At 32.9% G+C, this 22481-nt stretch overlaps 1 protein-coding gene across 1 annotated transcript; it reads left to right on the forward strand.

Moving 5' to 3' along the window:
- Positions 1 to 882: 882 nt before the first annotated feature.
- On the forward strand, positions 883 to 21517 carry LOC128162977 (uncharacterized). The gene is made up of 8 exons (XM_052826428.1): positions 883 to 1113; positions 2682 to 2942; positions 6447 to 6566; positions 8340 to 8588; positions 13247 to 13339; positions 14962 to 15140; positions 19370 to 19508; positions 20949 to 21517. Exons 1-8 carry the CDS (start codon positions 1029 to 1031, stop codon positions 21038 to 21040), a joined length of 1218 nt encoding a protein of 405 aa, XP_052682388.1. The 5' UTR covers positions 883 to 1028; the 3' UTR covers positions 21041 to 21517.
- The last annotated feature ends 964 nt before the right edge of the window (positions 21518 to 22481 follow it).

The following is a 22481-nucleotide window of genomic DNA, read 5'->3' on the forward strand; positions in this document are numbered from 1 at the left end:
TTATATAATGTTCAATGTAATATCAATTTATTAAAATGGTTTTTGGAGAGAAGACGTTATGTTTTCAAAAAAGGGAAAAGATCTAAGATACATTGGCAGTTTCCTTCGTCCTTCCTATAGCATCCAAAATGATTGTTTTAAATGCAACCTTCATTATGTTTATCTTAAAATAAACCCGGTGAACCTTATAAAAGCCAACCTGTTCTTAGAAGGATCACTGAAAGAATTTGTATTTCAAATTAAAAAAAATCGATTAACTCCTTCATTTTAATAGATCTTGATATTAAAGGATGTTATTACACAGACAGTTTCTTTGTAATGCATCACCCTTAGCTCATTTTTGATACACAAGGACATTTTGATCCATTTTGTCTGTGTTGAAGGTATTCATTAACAGTGGGCTATTTTTATTACAATGTTCCCCCTTTTAGAGCCCTGTTATTTATATTCCCACAAACAAAATAGACCACACATCCCCTCTGTCTCGTGAAAACATGAACCTTTCTACATGTAAGTAGAAGTATAAAATAAAGACAATATACTGATAAAGACAGAGTAACATCAGGAAATATGTCTGCACCTTAAGATTTCAAAACGGAAGTAAAGGTTTGTCAATGTTGGTTTCTCTTTAAAAAAAACATCTACTTAGTCATAAAAAGAGAAAATTTATAAAGTCTACAGTGTAAGTCCACAAGTTGCTATTTCCTTGGACCAAGTGCTATATCAAGAGCTGGCCATTAACTGCGAGTAGCATTTATGAGCTCCATTATAAATGTTCTAAACCGTACGTAATATTTTGCACTTAAAATGGGACATATAAGAGCTATCATTTCCTTATTTCCGCCTTTCCATAATAGATTTTTAGATTAAATTTGTAAAACCTAGTGAACCAACACACGGTAAATTAAGTATTTTTTCATGCGATTTGTTATTTGAACCATTGAATATTCATTTTAATTTCTGTCTGCAGAGCTTTAGATTAAAAGGAAAACATTCGATACTGTGACGTTTAGACGTTTCGAAGAATTATGAATTTTAGTACATTTATAAAGAAAGCAACAACGGTAGTGAAGCAAATTGCTTTAGTCACCTGCATTTTTACCTTCAACCAAGGTAAGTCTTTATATTAGATATTATGACTAGATAGTTTAAATGCACAGTGTTATTTATAGTTGTATTCTGACATTTTTCACATAATAATTTAACATTTGGATTTTTAAAAAAAGAAACGAAATCTTAATATTATATCTTATATAAGCAAATAATTTTGAAATAAAAATTCATATCAACTTTTCCTCTATTTCATGAAAGGAAGGTTGAAATTATTTGATTAGTACTGAGCTATGTTCATATTTATTATGTAAAACCTATACTCCACATCTTAATTTTGACATCCCATGTGACCACCTTGGTCTTAAACTTTTGCTTTTCTATATCATTTACAAGTACATATGTATTATGAATGTTGACAATTAAAACTCCGATGTTCTTGAAGATATTACTGTAAATATAAAAACTACGTTCTCGAAAGAGGAAAATATAATAAATTACAACAATCTCAAGACTTGTTATATTGTGAAGTATTTGCTATTAGTGGCTATAAAAATCTTAAAAGGAAATTATAATTGTTGACACCTCTTTGTAATTGCATTAATCTTATGGGTCAGATCGATATTGAGATTACAGGCGTCAAAATCTGCAGAACGCTCGTCGATTTAAAAAAAAGGCAGCATTTCCTAACAAATTTGGCTTGCAACTAATGTGCATTTAACAGATCAAATGCCTGTAAAAATTCGGTTTGTCATAAGATTTGTTAGCTACTTGAGTCATAGATTGACATTGTTTCTTAGGTGAAATATGGCCAACTAGCTTCTCGTTTTACAGACAATTTTATTTTTCGATTCCTTTGAGGCAAGTCTTGTTACAGAATGAATAATTATTGTTTATGTGTTTTATGTACGAAAAGTTAGATATAATATAAGATTTGGCGCTGTTTTCTTTTTGTAACTTCTAAACATGTCTACGTCGGTAATTAGGTATACGAAATTTTAAATTGTCACATAGTAGGCGATGAATCATTCAATTGAATAAAAGTATCATATCTATGTAGTGGAGTTCCAAATATGAATACATATGAATCCATGTGAAAACAAACGTCAATTTTAAATTGTTGCTATTTCTTGGCCATCGAAAAAGCATTTTTCGTTAAATCAATTATGAAGTGATAACGGTTCTAGCATCAAATAGGCACTTTGGGATTATTTACTAGATCTTAACCTGAAGAAAAATATAATAAGGAATAGCATGCCTTTTTTATATTCTTTCTAAATTATATCCCTTTAAAGATGGGCTGGCCCGAGTTAAATTAAACTTTAAGGTTTTTTTATTTGTAGGATGCGTGTATAGTTTGGTTGAAATTTATACAGTAGTTCTTGATAAGTCAAAAATATGAAAAGGTTTACAGACAGACGGATAATTGGACAAACGTACATTAGAAAAAAGAGACATGAAAAGTTAACTTATACTTTCAGCTCAAGCTCAAAATGGATAAATAAACATATTCCAATCGCAAATCAAGAGCAGATCCTTAACATACTTTGGACTATTTAATAACATTTATCGAAAAATAATGAAATTCAAGATATCTTTGGTGCATTTATCAGATTAATCTTATTTTGCAGGACTAGTAGGGTCTGAGTACATTGTGAACGTAGCGTCTCAATCCACACTGGTGAATCCCGGAGATAAATATGTGGCGTACTGCAATATCCCTGGCCAAGGGGCCCTCGACATTATCCAGAACTTAAAGGTCAAGTGGTTCCACAACGGTCAGGCCCTGGCCAGTCTGTGTGAGTTCCTGTCATCTCATCTCACCCAGAAGTATTCCTGCAAAGTTGTGTCACCACAGCAGAACAACATCAGCTTAGAACTCACAGTATTAAGTAAGTGTGTGAAATAACCCTGCATTTTTAAAGATCAGATTGACAATTTGGAATCGAGAGAGTTGAATCAAATTCTTTGGGGTTACAAATTATCTAAAAGGAAAAAAAGAATTGCGTCAATTTGATTTCGCACAATTCTGTAGATATCGGATACTGTGGCCTCCTTATTTTACGCGAGTACTTAATTCCGCGATTCAACTGTCAACTCACGAAAGCATGAAATCTCGAAAGCCAAATTTTTATTGTAGTTTTATGTTAGTTTACGTATGTCCGAAAAATGAAAGCGAGATTTTAAAATTCGCGAGTTGTGCTTCTCGCGATTTTACGCGGATTTTTATTCCTTGCGTTTAATTCTACAGTATGTGGAACATTTTATCTGAATCTAGTTGGTTGGTTTGATTTGTTGAAAATAAAATGCGGAACCTTTGATATTGTAATTAAGGTCTTCCGTTTCCAACGGAAGACCTTATTGTTATTGCTTTGTTTCTTTTTTCCTATTATTAAGGTCTTCCGTCCAGCCGAAGACGTTTCTATTATTCTATTGTTTCTTTTTCACTTTTCTTATTATTTTTTTTTACCGATTTTGTGCAGACGATTTCTCAGAGAAGTCTCGATCGATTTCATTCAAAATTTCAATATAAACGTGTTTTTATCTAAAGCTGATACAATTTTTTTAATTTTTGAAAAGACACTTCTGGTCAGAAGTTATCGTCCGTTTACGATTTTAAAAAGTCAATTTGGTCTGTCGGGTTTCTCAAAAACGAGTAAAGATAAAAGGCTGAAAATTTCAGAGATGATAGATCTACCGTTTTTTTTCTGGTGCACCTTGGTCAAGAGAATGTCCTACGGTTACTTCCGGTCGTCATCGGAAGGACATTTTAAAAATTGAATTTTTCGACTTTTTTCTTTTTTTAATATTTCTTTTTGAGTTTTTTACACCTTATAGTGACCCTTTTACTGATTCAGAGTATGTAATTTGTTTTAAAATCGATTAAGGCATTATCGAGAAATTAAGCGTCAAATTTCTGAAGCGAGAGTCCGAGTAGCTCAGTCGATAGAGTCGTGGACATGGCCAAGGCGACCCGGGTTCATGCCCCGAGTGCCGCAATTTTTTTTTTTACTATTTTTCGCTTAGATCAACGGTTTTATCTTTGAATTGATAAGTTTGATCTAATCTATTCAAAAATCGGACGGAAGACCCACTCGTTGCTCGCAACAAGATCGTGTCTAGTTATTTTGTTTTTCTTCCTATTTTTGTGCATGCGATATCTCGAAACGGCTCGTCTGATCTCAATCAAATTTTCAGATATGATAGATATTGGTCTGAACCTGATTGGAAATTGTTTGTGTTGATGGCTTCACACCCGTTTTTGAGATATGGAGATTTTTCTAATTTTTATATGGGTATTTTGTCTTCTGTCTTTCTCCTAAAGTATAAGATATATTAAGCTCAAATTTCTACAGTTGGTAAAGAAAAGATTGAAGTTTTGCATGATTGTTGTTTTGTATGATAAGCACTACTGGCGCCAAAGCTTGCTAGAGCTCGAAAATTGACATTAAAAAAGCGTCGTAAATTTTTGTGCTCTTCTCTCTTTATCTCTTTTCTGGAAAATATTTTAATAAGACATGTAATGTAATAAAGGTTTATATTTACAAGACCTTTTAGCTGATATCAAGAAAAAGGGGCTGGCCCCTCATATTAGGGACCTAGAAGGCTCTAAAGTCTTTTACCCATAGCTCTTCACCGAGGGATATTTTGTAATAGATTATTGAAGCAAATTTGTTTATCTTACATTTATGAAGCCTAGTACTATAACGATTTTCTCATGTGTTACGTAACTAAGGGTTTTTAGGGGGCAAAAGTCCAAAACTTTGATCACCTAATGGCTATATCTCAAAAAAGAAAATATTTTGAAAGCACAATAAAGAAAAGATGCTCAAAATGATGTACTTAACAACATGCAACCTTAAAAATTTGGCTCAGTGGCCCCAATAAGGAGATAAGGGACCGGCCCCTAAAACATTCTTTCTCAGATATCTCAAGAATGGTAACGAATTTTTAAACACTTGTTGAACAAAATGTCTTTATTATCAAACGACCTTTCATTTGATACCATAAAAAAGGGGCTGGCCCCTAATATTAGGAACTAGAGGGCTCTAAAGTCTTTTTCATATAGCTCATTACCGAGGGATATTTTGTAATAGATTATAGAATCAAATATGTTAATCAATCAGTTATGTAGCTAACAGTATAATGATTTTACCATGTGTTACGTAATTAGGGAATTTTAGGGGTCAAAAGTCCTAAACTTTGATCACCTATAACTCAAAAAGAGAAAATATTTTGAAATGCAGTATAAAAGAAAAGATGCTCAAAATGATGTACTTACCAACATGCAACCTTAAAAATTTGGCTCAGCAGCCCCAAAAAGGAGATAAGGAACTGGCCCCTATACATTCTTTCTCAAATATCCCAAAAATGGTAACGAATTTCTAATCAATTGTTGAGCAAATTGTCTATAAAATCAAATGACATTTCATCTGATATCAAGTAAAAGGGGCTGGTCCCTAAATATAGGGACCTAGAGGGCTCTAAAGTCCTTTTCCTATAGTTCTTTTACCGAGGGATATTTAGTGATAAATGATAGAAGCAGATATGTTTATCTTACATTTATTTAGCCTAACAATATAACGATTTTCTCATATTTTACGTAATTAGGGCATTTTAGGGGTCAAAAGTCCAAAACTTTGATCACCTTTATCTAAAAAAGGAACAATATTTTGAAATGCAGTGTCAAAGAAAAGATGCTCAAAATGATGTACTTAACAACATGCAACCTTAAGGATTTAGTTCAGTGGCCCCAATAAGGAGATAAGGGACCGATCCCTTTAACGTTTTTCACAGATATCTCAACAACTCAGGAATTTCTAAACACTTGTTGAACAAAGTTCTTACACCTGAAACAAAATACTGTGGTTTCATTAATTTTCGTGGGTATCAATTTTCGTGGATTTTCTGAAAACCACAGTTTCAAGGATACGTAATTCCGTGGCCAGTGATCCTATCAATACAAAATGTTAGTTGAAATTGAACTTCAATGAACATTTAATTTCGTGGATCAACTTAACAACGAAATCCACGAAAATTGGAATTCAACGAATATTGATGAAACCACAGTAGTATCCGGCCCTTAAAATGTAGACCATCTTTTTCTGATTTAAATCATGTTAAGCTGTTAAATAGCAAAATCAAGATCGAACATAAATCTCAAGTTCTAAAATCAGACGGAGGACCTCCTCGTTGCTCGCAACGAGATCGTGTCTAGTTACAATATTATTATTACACTTGTGCATTTATGCAATGTTGCAATATCATGATGCAGATTTCAACATATCATTGGGATTTTACAGTAAACATTATCTGCCCTTATGATAGGTCTTTTTGTGTACAGGGAGATTTTGATCAAGGATTCTTTAATATTGACAAGAATTTTTTTTTGGTAGATGTTCAGAAAGCAGATGCAGGGAATCTAACCTGTGATGTGTATGAGAAGATCAAGGAGAATGAGCAGTGGGTCAGGGATGAATTGGTGGCCATAAAATCTCTGGCTATACAAGTCAGAGGTAAGAACTAATCTTCGAACGTTGACAAAACCTGCTAGAAAAGTTAATGGTAGGCTTTAGGAGAATCTACTATAGAAGTACTGTAAACCAGAGTTTTGATTGTAAATCGGTGGCCTTTTCATAAGGATGTGAGTTAGGAGAAATCTTCTCTAGAAGTACTTTAAACAAACATTTATTACTCACTGTCAGACCTTAAAAAAATATTAATTTCTAAGTGGCTTGCTGTAAAAAAAAATCATCGAAATTTGTTAAGGTATCATATAGTGTGCATTATAGTTACAGGCAGGGGTGTTTATAGATAGACAAATATTTTTCGATTATTTAACAGTCAGTTTTGCTCTTGTTTCAGTAAGTCATATTGTACAATTATAAACCTATCGAACCTATTGTAACAGGAAAAGGTTGGTTGAAATATAAATGCTATAAATGATTATTTTCCCTTTTGTTAAATGACGTGGGCTCTGTACCTTTAATCAGTTGACAAAACAATGCAATGTAAAAGTTATAAAAATATTTATTATACTGATAATACAATGATAAACAACGCGAGTACGCGAACGGCACCTTCCTAGAATGCGGAAGGTTTATCTTTTTTCAGGTTGGCGCTTGGCACTGGTATTATCCTACGCAGATAACAATTCAACTATAATTGTAAGGACAAAATAAATATAAGGAGTATAGTACGCATATATCGGGTGGAACAGGCTTACACCTTAGATATGGGAAGGTGCACAACGGGTAGGTGCTTCTGTAACTAAGATAAACAATGACAAGGAAGTGAAGGGGCACTACGGTAAAGATGGGTATAATATCCTCTGGAAATAACTGGAGAAGGTGCAGTAATAAATACAATTCAATTAAATATTCACCTTCCGCACCTTTGAAGTGTTAAGGTTAAGGTGCTGCTGGGCCATATTTGGCAAAGAAGTCGAGTGGTAACGGGAGCAGAAGACAGAAGGAAGACACGATTTCTACCAGTACCTCATTTATATAGTCTATATTTGCCAGCCAATCAGCGCGCAGCTTGCATTATGCGTCAGAATATGCTGACGAAAGATGAAGGGAATACGGAGTACGCTGGTTTGCGTTTGCGTAAAGTATGGACGAAATAACAACAAAAATGATTAAATTAAGTAAAGAAAACGGTACGGTAAGCATTAATATGCAATGTTCTTCATTTATATCGATGCTATTGCATCATTTACGGTGTATTAGACTATTATATGAAACGTAATCAAGAGACACATGGTTTCTGTGTCAAAACATGGCGTACACTCGTAAATACGGAATACACATTATTCCATAAATTAATCATATCATTCTATCCGTAGTATTGGAAATAATGGCATATAAATAGATAATATATATTTTGTGTACACCGTATTAATACAGGAACTGGTTATTGGTACAGGGCCATACCAATTTCATAACACTATTAAGACTTTTAATGCTTCCATAAATTATATTGTTCTAAAAACCTTCTGTATTTTCATAAGTAATATTGTACTATCACTTTTATAGCAGCTATTAAGACAAGTTTCAGAAGTAATAATGAATTTTCAACATTACAGATAAAATTGTTTTTTCACCATTACAGACCCAAATCATTTTTTTTAACCATAAGAGAGCCTACTTTTGTATTTTCACCAATAAAGAGCCTAATTGTATGTGCGTGTGTGTTTTTTTTTTACATTGGACTAATATTGTATTACGACGATTAAAGAGTATAATTCTGTGCGTAGTTTTACCATTAGAGAGTTTTCACCATTACAGAGCCAATCAAAAGTATGATGTTCAGGTTTGACGCCAACAAAGACGAATATCTCACCCTAGACAACAATGAGACCCTTCACGCAATGGAGGTCTTATCTGGCAAGTACGCCCTCTCTTGTGAGGCGATCGGTGGCATGCCAAAAGCCAATGTCCAGATCATGATGGGCGACCAGATGATGCAGGGGAGGATCATGGACATAGAAAACAAGATGGGCACGGAATTTGTTGCCGATGCGACAGATTTCAGAGGCCAGTAGCTAACTTTGGTTTTGTGATGGGGTTAGGTGTGTGTGGAGAAATGATTACTAGCCAACCCAACTGATTGGGATCTTTGGGTCTTGTGGTATTGTTCAGGCCTTAAGAGCTGGCTTGTGTCTGTCCTTCTCTTCCTTTAACAAATTAGCGGCTCGTACGGCTGGCTATCCATTGTGGAGAATGCAACAAAATAAATTCAGGTGGTTTAATCTAAGTGGATTGAAATTGGGTTCAGGTACTGTGGTTTCATCAACATTCTTTGAATGCCAATATTCGTTCATTTTGTTAAACAGTTCATCCACAATTTTTTTTGACGAAATGCAATATCAAATATCAAAGGACTATGTGCGGTATGGTCAAATATCTGCCCCCGATTTCAACCAATCTATAAATAGTATCGTATAAAAATGAAATCTTCATAAATCATTGTAAAGAGGATGCCTATAACTTTAATAATTATTTTAGTCATCATTGCTCACTCCCTGTTTATCTATGATGTCACCTAAATGACCTAATTCCCGCAAATTTGCAAACAAATAAAGATATTCTCATTTTTACTCTATATTTTGCATTCGGAAGTATAGAGCGCAGGTCTCCTCAAGTGCGATTTTAACATATGTTTTTCTTCATATAGTTATACATATTGTACTAAAAAATGGTACTTGAGCAAGCCTGCGCTCGATGTTTCCTAGTCGAATAACCATTGGAAAACACCCATATTTTGCTACAAAACATCAATTTATCAAAATAATGCAATATTCATTACGTCATTTCTACATTATGACGTCACTGTAGTGATAACCTTTTACACTTTTATTTCCAATATGATTTTAACTTTCTTTCACCTTATTTTAAAGCTCTTTCTAAAACTTTGATTTTGGGGGGCAAAAATTGCCTAAAACCGCACTTAGTCCTTTCTGGGACATGAAAGCGCAAAAGACTGGTACTTCTCCCTGGTTTCCGACTGCTATGCAAACGAGAGTTATTGACTCCCTCAGAATGGAACACCAGTCTATCGCGGTATTCAATTTCAGCTGGAGGCCGAGACAATGTTGAAACAGTATATTGTCTTAAGGTACAACACACAACATCAAGTGACCACAGCGGGCCCTGAACAAGCAACCTTTCAGATACAGCTTTAACTCATATGACCAATAACCCAGGACAAGTTCATTTGCCATAAATTTGTATTACATGTACAGATCCTTGAATTTGCCTTTTTTTTTTCTTTTACTAAATCACAAATATTGATGCCCATTAATATTGATAAAGCCACATTATCAAGAAAGGATAACTTGCTGGTCAAACTCGATTTGATCGTTTTGTCGTGAAATTACGCAAAATTAGACCAGATTACCCCTTGATTAGTCCCAGCAAGTTCCCCTCCCTATTTCCTGGTACACTATTAAAAAAGTTAAATACTTGCTTAAAAAGTATTGTTTATAAACAATTAGTTTTAGATCATGTTATCCTTTTGTTGTTTTTTTTTTAGCTCGCCTGAGCTGAAAGCTCAAATGAGCTATTCTGATCACATTTTGTCCGTCGTCCGTCTATCCGTCCGTCAGTCTGCAGCTGTCCGTCTTTCTCTGTCCGTCCGAAACTTTTTACATTTTGAACTTTTTCCCTAAAACTGCTCGGCAAATTTCAACCAAATTTGGCACATTTTGATTGGAAGGCAAATATAAATTGCAAAAATGAAAGACTGATCTTTATTCAAAGCGGAGAAAACATTGAATCTGTAGAAAAACGGGGGTGCATTTTTAGAAATCTTTTTCTCAAGAACTACTGAGTCAAATTCAATCTAATTGAGCGTAAGTAAGCCTTATGGAAAGGAAAATATAAATTGCAAAGATTATGGGCTAATTCTGTTTCAAATCTGAGTTATTACGAAAATAATATTTAAGGAAATCAGTTTATTGCTTCGGGTTCGGTAATCCACGAGTCTTGGTAAAATGGGTTGGCAAAACCGGGCCGGGGCAAAACAAAAGCTTGGCAGTTATTAATCTGTCAATCTCATTATAATTTTCAGTATATGTTACGGACCAGTAAATTTGTATTCGCTGTAAATAATGCTGCAAAACAATGCGTATTTTAGAATTGACAATTTCCGATCAGCCCTGGCATTTATTTTGTCCCGGCCCGTTTTACCATTTTACCAAGACTCGTATTCCATACTTCTAAAACGAGGTTTTGTTTAAAGCAGCCATGACATTATGATAAACGGGTCGATCTGACAATGATGAATTTGTTATGCAACAGTTCGCGTACCAAGGGATGCAAATAACATTGGTGCCGATTTTGTGAAGTAAATTGAGGCTAAATATTCCAATGCGATGACAGTTTTCACATATGACGGTGGTGTTAGCTTGAATTGATTTTCGTTTCGTTTTCATTATTTATGGTTTGTAATCGGGGAACTATCGTCTGTATTTTGTAATTTTTACGTATCAAATCAAACAGAGACTTCGGTAAATCAAAGAGTTAACTGTTTACCTGAGCGAATTAATCAAAATCTGGTGTATTAACAAAGTACTAAAATACAATTCATTCTATCGGTAATTCGGTATGATCTTTTGCGTAATGTTGAGATGCTCAGCATTTTCTCGAGTTTATTTAGTTTAAATAGAGTTTAATATCCCTGACAGAAATATGTAGATATATACATGTACATGTATATGTTTCATTTTGAAAAATAAATTGTGCTCTTTATTTGTTATAGCGCATGTTTCTTATGTTTAATTGTTTACAATTTCTATTTACTATCCATATTTGAGTGCTAAGCTTCGTATTATAAGCAAGATACAGAGATTAGTTCACAATTCTATGTTTGTTCACAGATCTGAGGCCATTATTTTTTCCATTTTAAATGCTGAATAGAAAATACTAAGTTAAAAATCTTATGCTGAATGTAATAAACTCCTGAGACTCAAACCTAGCAGAATTGTGAGCTCTGTATCTTGCTTATTATTTTACGATTGACGCTGAAATTTTCGTTAATCATTAGAAATGTCTCGCTAAATGTGAAATACTTGTACAAAAGATTTAAAGGATGATATGCTGGATATAACTACTCTCGGGGGCTCCCTCTTTATACAATGAATAATGTGAACTTGACATCAATTTTGATAGTTTTTCAGACACGAGTGAATAAAAACGATACCGTTAAAACAGTTTCCATAGGTCTGACACATTTTCTGTTGCGGGGATAAAGAAAATATTGCTATTCTTAAGAAAAAATTACAGCGGAAAATTATCCTGGTTTGTAGCCATTTGTAATTTTTGAATAAAGATGAAAATAATGGGTGGGCCTCAGTACAATAGAGAGATATGCCTGTCAATATTGTAACATTGATTTTTATAGTTCTTTAACACGTCACGTGACAACATTTTTCATTCCAGTGTATTCATCAATCAAGTGTGAGTAAAGTTATAAAAGTCACACGAGTATACGCGAGGTAAACAACAATCGTTTTATTATAATGGAAAAGAGAAATTAAATTTTTGAATGTTTTTAATTGAGGAGTTGAGTGCATTAAGGTACAATCTTCTTCTTCTCATCTATAGAATATTTCAAATAAAATACAACATCTATTATATTATATTTTAAAAAAAAATACAATAACTAGTAAGAAGTTTAGGAAGAAAATGTACCTTTATGCTCTCATATATATTGATCGCTTTATAAAGTGGGGGGAAAGGGGGGAGAACAAAAATATGGGGAATTGGACGTTAACAGTGTACCCTTGCCAAATGTTTAGTTTTATATCTTGCTTAGGATTTTCATATTCTGGGTAAAAATAGTATTCCATAAAGGTACAATGTCAAATATTACTTGTATGCAAAAATAAGTGTAAATTTTGAATACTTTACAATATTTATGTTTTGTTATTCTATCGCGGGGCCATATGGCACAATATCTTTTGAACGTCCATTGTTGCTCAGGTGAGCGATGTGGTCCCATGGGCCTTTTTTAAATTACTGATAGTTTGTAATAATCTGTACATCATATATATCATGTAATATATTATAACATTGAATCATGATTTTTTTAAGTATACACTCTCATAACTGCAGCGGTGTGTGCATACAAATTGAGTAACGCGCGTTAGCGCGTTACTCAATTTGTATGCACACACCGCTGCAGTTATGAGAGTGTATACTTCCAAAAATCATGATTTAATGCTTATATTTACATTTTTTAACTTCTTGCCTTGTCTGCAAATGTGATTGATACCTTAAAATTCCTATCTTATCCTAAGGGTAAGTTAATATTAATGGAAGAGCCACAGTAACAGCCACAAGCGTGAACTTTGATTTTCGCTTGTGACGTTGCAGTTTAAAGCGTTCAACGTTTGTGACGTCATAATAAAACTCGTCAATTTGACCTTTGACTACTTGTTGCATTTAGAGGCATTTAAAGATCACAGAATTTAATAGAAAAACACAGTAGAATGTAAATATATACTTTTTATTACCAGCATAATACTGTTACTTTAACAATAATTGGAATAATTAAAAGATGTTATGAAAATGCTCATTACGACAATTGTTACTTATTTTGCATTAAATAAACATCCGTGTGTTGCTTGGATACTTGTAATAAGTGAGTATATATTAAATTGAGATAGAAATTTGAATGTTGTTTTGTGCAGGCAACAGCCAAATTAATGTAACGTGTACTGCAGAAGTTGAAGGACTACCCAACTCAGAAATGCAACTAACCTATCGAGTAGTGGTCAGACAAAGTAAGTAGCTTTTTTAAATTATGTTATATTTATCAAACTGTAGGAATATGTCAATAATTTTTAAGCAATAGAAAATTTTTATCAGTGAATACAGTGTTATTATAAATTATCAATTAAATGTTTTCTTTTGTGATTTAAAGGTAGCGGATTATTAGAAAAAATGTTCTGCAATGTTTGATTTCTTTATTGATTTCAATAATCAAATAAAACATTTTATTGTTTATATTTACATTTTTTCTTTAACAAATTATTGAATAGATCATAAAAAGTAGGTACATGTAAAAGTAAATGAATTCTTTTCAATGTACATTGGTACTTTAAATAAAAGAAATAGCCAAATCTTCTTACAATGTATACAGATATTTGAGTCTGCCTCATCATGATTTTTTTGTTCAGCCCAGGATTTTTTGGGGGGTTGCTCACCCCTGCGAATGTTATTGTCCTTTAAATTTAAACCACGTGGTTTTATTTTACCCTTAGAGTTTTGCAGTAATATAGGTACTTGTAGTCGAATATAAAATCTATACGTTTATTGATTTTAAACATTAACTCCATTAATTGGTGGATAAAGTAAGTTTTAGAAACTAATGTGACAATAGAAAATATAGTTTTTTTCTGCTTTCGCTACAATTAACATGCTTAGTAGCGACCCCCAGGATTAATTTTAAATCTGCACCTGATCAATTAATAGCATCAGTAGTGAAACAGACTGTATTATTTTATGCAAAATGTTTCTTGAATTGGCTCGATATACTTAATTTTAATTCAAAACAGACACGCATTCTTTTTTTTTTAAAGAAATTTAAAAAAAAAAGGATTTTAATGCACACCAAAAGCATCAAACATGGCTTTGATTGTTTTATTTTCAATTACGAGTAGAATGGTTGAACACGAATAATAACTCTGTTGTGAAAATCATCATTTAGTTTAAATAACCGCTAGATGATGAATAAAGACAATATCCTAATATACGTTCATGTTTAAACATAAATTAAAGTAGGATATGATATGAAGAACGACCAGTATTTACGTATTTTGAGAATATTATCCGAACACATATACTTCCGCTCGAAATTTTACAGGAATTGAACAAATCTTGGGGAAGTCTCGTCTCGTTAACTTTCATTCGAGCACCTTTGGATTAATTACACACTTAACAACGATAGAGAAAACATTCTGAACACAATTGCAGCGGTGTGCTGAAGGTTTTGAATGATCGTTAAACTGGTTAGAACTCCATCCCTAAGAAAAAAAAAGGAAACGTATTTAGTTGATGTAAATAAAAATTAATAAATGCAACTGCTGTAAGAAACAACGAGCAAAATTTGCATCTATTGTCGTTTACTAGTTCCAGAGTAAAAATAGGAGAGAGTTTAAAGATACAGCGCTTTTGAAAATATTATATATGTGTTTTTCAGACATTTAGTTTAATATTTGGAATAAGAAGAATTGACAGAGTTGTTTGATAACTGAAACTGAAATTTGGGTTTCAATGAAAATTGATAGATACAAACTTTATTACGAAAGGAATAGTCCTACATATGTACATACAATATAAGTTACTGAAACTATACTCAGTTTAAAGAAAACAAAACTATTGACTAATTCTGTTTTCTTTACAGGAGATCCTAAATTCAGGTGTACCAATACATCTGCTGCTGTTAACAACAAACGACACAAAATTACATGTGAAGTGTACGATGTTGACGGTATTTCTTGTAACAACATCTTGTGGAAGCGAGGAGACACTGGTGAAGATTATGAGCCCGGCAGCTATTTCAATATCAATATAGCTTGTACGGTAAGCCAAACTCTGGCAATTAAGATATCAAACATTCAGGTAAAAAAAAATTAATTCAAATATTACAAGAATATTATCTGAATGTTTGAAATATTGATTTATACTTCTTTTAAAAAATATTGAATATTTTGAACGTTGATAAAACAGCTGTTGTTACTTCTTTAATATATTGTAAAAAAACAACCTGGAGTGTATTATTTTCACTGTGGCTTTACGAATTGATCCCGAAAATGATGTTTCCTATAGGCCCTGACTCTTTCGTTTCTTAAAGCCTTACCGCCCCAGGGATACAAGTACACCTGAAAAAATAAAACAATCAATCCTTATGATTTACATAAATACCTCGGATAACTATACAATTCACATTGCATATAAACTTAATAATAGGATTATGGATTACAATTAGTCTTCATAAAACGAAAATCGATACTATTTTCAGTGATTTCTTTATTTTGTATAAATTTATATTTATCGATTAAAGTGTGCTTTTGAAATGTAAATCGTTTTACACCTTGTTGATTGGTTTTATGAGCTAATACAAAATTTCAGCTTTACAGAATGTATGCGTACGGTATAATTTTGAACATTTTGTTTATATTCGAGTATTAGATCTTGCAGTCTACTCGCAACTTATTCTTTTGGGCAGGAAGTAACCGATAGCAAGATAAAAATGACGTTGGAGATTCTGCAGGTGACGGCGGAGTATTTTAAGACACCGTTCATGATCAGTTTCATTTACAATGACACACTGTCCCACACAAAAGAGTTCCAGCTTATAATTCCGGAAGCTAGTAAGATTAGGTAGTCTTTTTAGAAATAGAGAAATATAGCTTGTTGACTTGATTTTCGTTCATGTTTTGTATCTTGTGAGCACACACAGCCTTTTCCATGCATATTCATCATCGCAAGTCAAGGTTTTATAGGACGCTGATTGGATCGCGAAACCCTTGGCTTGTGAAGGTGATATATATTCAAAGTGTAATGCATAGATGAAAGAGAGAGAGAGAGAGAGAGAGAGAGAGAGAGAGAGAGAGAGAGAGAGCACTATATCAAATATATGCAAACCGCAAAACCTTGGCTTGTGAATGTGATCTATATTCAAAGTGTATCTGTAATGCATAATTAGGTCGAAGGGAGACTGTAATAACGTACTACAATTTTGGGAGTGTTGAATTGTTTACCATAAGGGAACGACTTTTCCAAATATTCGAACTATGAAAAAAGACAATAACAAACTGTCAACCATCTCAAAAATCGATAAAGCGAAATACAAATTTAAAGGAGAGGAAGACGGACCTCTAAAGAAAAGGTGGGGTCATGTGCAGGTAGAGGTAATCAAAAGAAGTATTTGAAATTGATTGTAATCAATTACATTTTCAAAGTAATCGGAAGTAATTTTCAATTGAGTCTCCCTTCAATTACAAGTAATTGAATGTATTCAAATACATTCCAAAAATATAACGTATTTTTCATTACTATTCAATTACATTTCAATTACTTTTTTTCAAGTTAAAAATTTAAAAAAGGTGTCATATTCAGTTCAGTTCTTCATTAGATTTAGTATTTAAGCAATATATTTTATCAGTACAAGTATATGTAAACAATTATATGCATGTACAGGTACATAAGATTAACAGGAGAATGACCAAAATTTAATAATAATGTTTATAGGTTGCATATCTGTTTTAAATGGGCTTGTTTTTATTCACTAATTAAGTGTCTCATTATGTTTGATCTGTTCATACAACATGACACTTTAGAAAAGGTATGATTTGCTCAAGCCTGAAGCCCTGTCAAACACCAGAACAAATGTATTGAAAAAAAAATTGCATAAAAAGTCTTGTTCAGAACAAAAAAATAACCCCAATGACACTGGATTTAGTTTTTAATGTTTGTATGAATACAATTAAGGAAACTTACTATTTGTCTTGACCCCATGCTCCTATGCCTTGCAGGCGCCATTGTTGTTTTTGTGAAATCAAACGCTTTACAGATCAAGATTTACGGAAGTTGCTTTTCGGAACTCTCGAGAGTCATTATGACAACAGCGTAGTTAAGTTTAGTGTTCCGAGAGTATGATGTAAAAGTTATTGTTATATTCAGTAGTATATTCTCACTATATAACTCTGTATAGATGAATAGTCAATAATTTAATATTAGCTCGTCCGAAAAATATTGACCGGTCAATATTTTTTTGATATTGACCGGCTAGGAATAATATCTAGAGAACATTCCCTGTATTTCAGATAATCGCCTCTGATTTGTTGCTTTGTAAACGATGACGTAAATAACTCTTCGCGACTCCAAAACAAGGTGACGTCATAATAGACAGTCATGCAGTCAAGGCAAGTAAACAACGGACGCGCAATGCGACGGTTTACTATCATAAAAGATATAAGGATTTGCGAATTACTGTGAAGTAAAATCAAGTAGAACATCTATGTGTTAATTCTTAAGGTCGGCGGAATATCACCAGTGACCGTTTGATGCTGAGGATATTTTGGAAATGAACTTTGCACAAAATTGAATTCGTGAATTCTTTGTTGAGCTGAGAAAATTACGGCGATCTGTTTTTAATTATTTTCTTAATTTTGGTTTGTTTCTTCATATAACAAAACAAATGTTGACTGTGTTTTCGAGCAACATTGATTATATTAGCCCCCTTGGGACGAAAATATTGCCCTCCGGCCGCTTCGCGTCGGGCAATATTTCGTCCCTCGGGGGCTAATATAATCAATGTTGCCCTCAACCCCAGTCAATATTTGTATAATATACGATGCGTCCATAGAAGGAACTTTTTCAGACACTTTCTTGGACAAGACGTAGTGTCTCAGTTTTGTTGGGTGCTAACTTTCATGTACCCAATTAAGGCATTTTAAGTAGATTAAGCGACATTTCCTCTTGGGTATACCCAATAAGAAAAATGTACCCAATTAGTACCAATTAGGTATAAAAAAAACCCCAATATATGCACTCTCGTAAACACGGACATACGGACTGACGGACGCAGAGGAAAGCTATAGTCCCCTCCGGTGAAACCGGTAGGGGACTAATAAATGCAACTGCTGTAAGAAACAACAAGCAAAATTTGCATCTATTGTCGTTTACTAGTTCCAGAGTAAAAGAAGGAGAGAGCTTAAAGATACAGCGCTTTTGAAAATATTATATATGTGTTTTTCAGACATTTAGTCCAATATTTGGAATAAGAAGAATTGACAGAGTTGTGTGATAACTGAAACTGAAATTTGGGTTTCAATGAAAATTGATAGATACAAACTTTATTACCAAAGGAATAGTCCTACATATATACATACAATATAAGTTACTGAAACTATACTCAGTTTAAAGAAAACAAACCTATTGACTAATTCTGTTTTCTTTACAGGAGATCCTAAATTCAGGTGTACCAATACATCTGCTGCTGTTAACAACAAACGACACAAGATTACATGTGAAGTGTACGATATTGAGGGTATTTCTTGCAACAACATCTTGTGGAAGCGAGGAGACACTGGTGAAGATTATATGCCCGGCAGATATTTCAATATCAATATAGCTTGTACGGTAAGCCAAACTCTGGCAATTAAGATATCAAACATTCAGGTAAACAAAATTGAATTCAAATATAACAGGAATATTATCTGAATGTTTGAAATATGAAATTTTACTTCTTTTAAAAAAATATTGAATATTTTGAACGTTGATAAAACAGCTGTTGTTACTTCTTTAATATATTGTAAAAAAAAAACCTGGAGTGTATTATTTTCACTGTGGCTTTACAAATTGATCCCGAAAATGATGTTTCCTATAGGCCCTGACTCTTTCGTTTCTTAAAGCCTTACCGCCCCAGGGATACAAGTACACCTGAAAAAATAAAACAATTAATCCTTATGATTTACATAAATACCTCGGATAAATATACAATGTACATTGCATATAAACTTAATAATAGGATTATGGATTACAATTAGTTTTCATAAAACGAAAATCGATAATATTTTCAGTGGTTTCTTTATTTTGTTTAAATTTATATTTATCGATTAAAATGTGCTTTTCAAATGTGGATCATTTGCAACGATGTTTTACTCCTTGCTGATTGGTTTTATTAGCTAATACAAAACAAAAAATTCAGCTCTACAGTATGTATGCGTAAGGTATAATTTTGAACATTTTGTTTATATTGGAGTATTAGATCTTGCGGTCTACTCGCAACTTATTCTTTTGGGCAGGAAGTAAATATTTCTAAGATAAAAACGACGTTGGAGATTCTGCAGGTGACGGCGGAGTATTTTAAGACACCGTTCAGTGTCATTTACAATGACACACTGTCCCACACAAAAGAGTTCCAGCTTATAATTCCGGAAGCTAGTAAGATTAGTTGGTCTTTTTAGAATTAGAGAAATATAGCTTGATGGCTTGATTTTCGTTCATGTTTTGTATCTTGTGTGCACACACAGCCTTTTCCATGCATATTCATCATCGCAAGTCAAGGTTTTATAGAATGCTGATTGGATCGCCAAACCCTTGACTTGTGAAGGTGATATATATTCAAAGCGTAATGCATAGATAAAACAGAGAGAGAGAGAGAGAGAGCGAGAGAGAGAGAGAGAGCAAAATATCAAATGTATGCAAATCGCATTTTACTTCTGATTCTCATGTACCTAACATAAGGGGCCTACATATTGCATATCAATTTTAACAACAGACACCCGTCTAACTAATGATAATCATTAAAAATCATTTCATGGATTTTAGCAACACTCATAAGCCTTCAAGTACCGCAACTCACAATTTTACAAAAATATTGACGGGTACTTTATTCGAAACTGTCCCATGCTACTAAGTGTTTTTAAGGCCATATACATTGAATAATATGGAACATCATATTATATGATACATACCGAAGATGAACCGCTGCCATTCAATAAATAGAATGTTAACTGAAAGGTCTGGAAAGGTCACTAAATGGCATATGACACTTGTTCACCTTCTACCTTAGTGTACTTTGAATTGATTGAACGCAGAGATTCATCATGTGATGATAATGAGAGAGAGAGAGAGAGAGAGAGAGAGAGAGAGAGAGAGAGATGTGGACGACAAAGGAGCATCGAACAATTTTCACGTCATTTTTGAAGCCACACCATGTTCTGAATGCAAAATAGGGGAAATTAGCTTTACATTGTAACATTCTTTGAAGAAGAAAAAATCAAAAATTGTTCATAGAATGTTTTATTACAATCTTAATAAATCACAAAATTTAAGAAAGACATTTTGGTATTTGTTACTAATAGTCTTTCTAGAAAGGAATGAATTATGGCTAAATATTTCATTTTTTTCTTCCAACGAACTAGCAGAACATTTTTATAGAAGTTTTATGGAGAGTAGAATTTGTCAGATGTAGAAGGGGACGAAGAGAGATATGTACGAAAAATATAATTAGGATGCTGTATTACTAATAAGCTGAAAAGAAAAGAAAAGACAGACGATGTTTGTTTTTCAATCCACAACTTTCTTTAAATAAAAAATGACAGTCTTTTGATAAAAGCTGATAATTGAAGGAAGTATAAATTGCAATTTTGCTACGAGTGTTTTGCTTTTTCCTTCTCAATCAAGCTTCATTCATGGTTAAACTATGATGTGTTTCTTAATTCATACCACTCTTTATTCAAAGCCAATTTATTTCACTACAAAACAAAAAATTGGGACAGTTGAAATTAAAATAGCATTGCATGTAAACTTCGGCTTTCAATATCTTAACTGTAGTTCGATAATTGTTATTTTGTTGTAATTTTGTTATTTGTTTTCCAGAATACAGTAACTCGGGAGCGGCCCTGCAGACATCTCTTGCATTAATATATTCTATGTTCTCGTTGGTTTTTTGTTACAAATACAGTGACTAGGCAACAAAAACAAAGAAAACAAATAGTAAAGTTGCAATTAAAGACCTTTTTTGTTTCACCGTGTAAAGCATAAAGTTGCATTTTAGTTGACTATGTAGCAGAGTTTCTTGTCAGATCCAAAACTCAACCTGATTTATTTAAGATACCATTTTAAAAAAAATAGTGTTGATCAAAATACGTGAATTTTAATAAGATTAAGAAAATGGTTTGTGATATCAAAATTTAACAGATTTTTTTAGATTCAGAAAAAATCAGTTTCTAAAATAAGCTGAAAACATTATTGCAGGGAATATCTTTTCTGCAGTAATCTGTTGAAACTCTGTGTGAAACTTTTAGATTGTTTTACTATGCTTATGTTTCCTAATGTTTTAATTATGTTTTAAAAATCTATTTTGATACGTTTTAACTTTCAAACCATCTGATTTTCAGAAAACAGACTGTATATATCACTGCGCATGTTTTTACACATTCTAATAAATTTTATTATACTTCTACGTTTTTTTACTCTCGATTTATTGGCCATTGTTGTTAACAATGTAAGCCAAGATCTATACTTGAACTAAAACTTGATGATTTTAATATGTCTATGGTATGGTGATAGTATATAACTACTTATGGCATTACCTATGGAGCTAGTCTAAATGGGCATTATAAGAGTAATATTACATTACTGTTTATTGTCTTACTCTTCATAGGGTCGATTGGGGTTATTAACGTAAAAGCAAAAATAACTGATAATTTAAAACCAAATATACTTGTCTTAAAAACAAGTCTATAACTTAAATGCATACGCAATTTGCTTTACAATTTAATAAAGTAAGCCCACATTTTGATGACTTGTTACTGTAAACAACCACAGAAAAAATGCAATTAAATCCTGAAGAGGTCGGTAATAAATGTTGCTCTACAGTACATTGCAGTAGATTTGTCCTAACCTATATCAAAAAGTTGACTTTTTAGCATCATCCTACCTCTAGTTACAGTACTTTAAGAGTACATGCAATTGTCTTCTGAAAATCATACCATAAATTTACAAGAAGATATTGTAATACTTTGCTGTTTAAGAACTCCCTTACTTTGACCTGTATAGCCACGGACATTATGGTCATTACTGAGCCATTCTTATTTATACATCTTATTTGCTTATCGTCTGCTTAAATCGTAAATTAGATTTTTATTTATTAGAAACCTTGGAATAATGAACAAATCAAGACAATTGATATCTTAACTTGAAATTCCCAACCCTATGGAAGCTGCCGTTTAACTTTAATCTATAACGTCACACAATCTTTTCTGATTTGTTTTATCAACATCCATGAAGCATCAGTATTAGCAAATCATGATATCCGTTCTAAATGATAAGTTCTGGAGAGTTTGAAACAATTACGATTTGAGATCGTTATTTTACCTGTGACTTTCCACTAAATTACAAAAAACGTCA

Source organism: Crassostrea angulata, chromosome 9, assembly GCF_025612915.1.
Source record: "Crassostrea angulata isolate pt1a10 chromosome 9, ASM2561291v2, whole genome shotgun sequence".
NCBI lineage: Eukaryota > Metazoa > Mollusca > Bivalvia > Ostreida > Ostreidae > Magallana > Magallana angulata.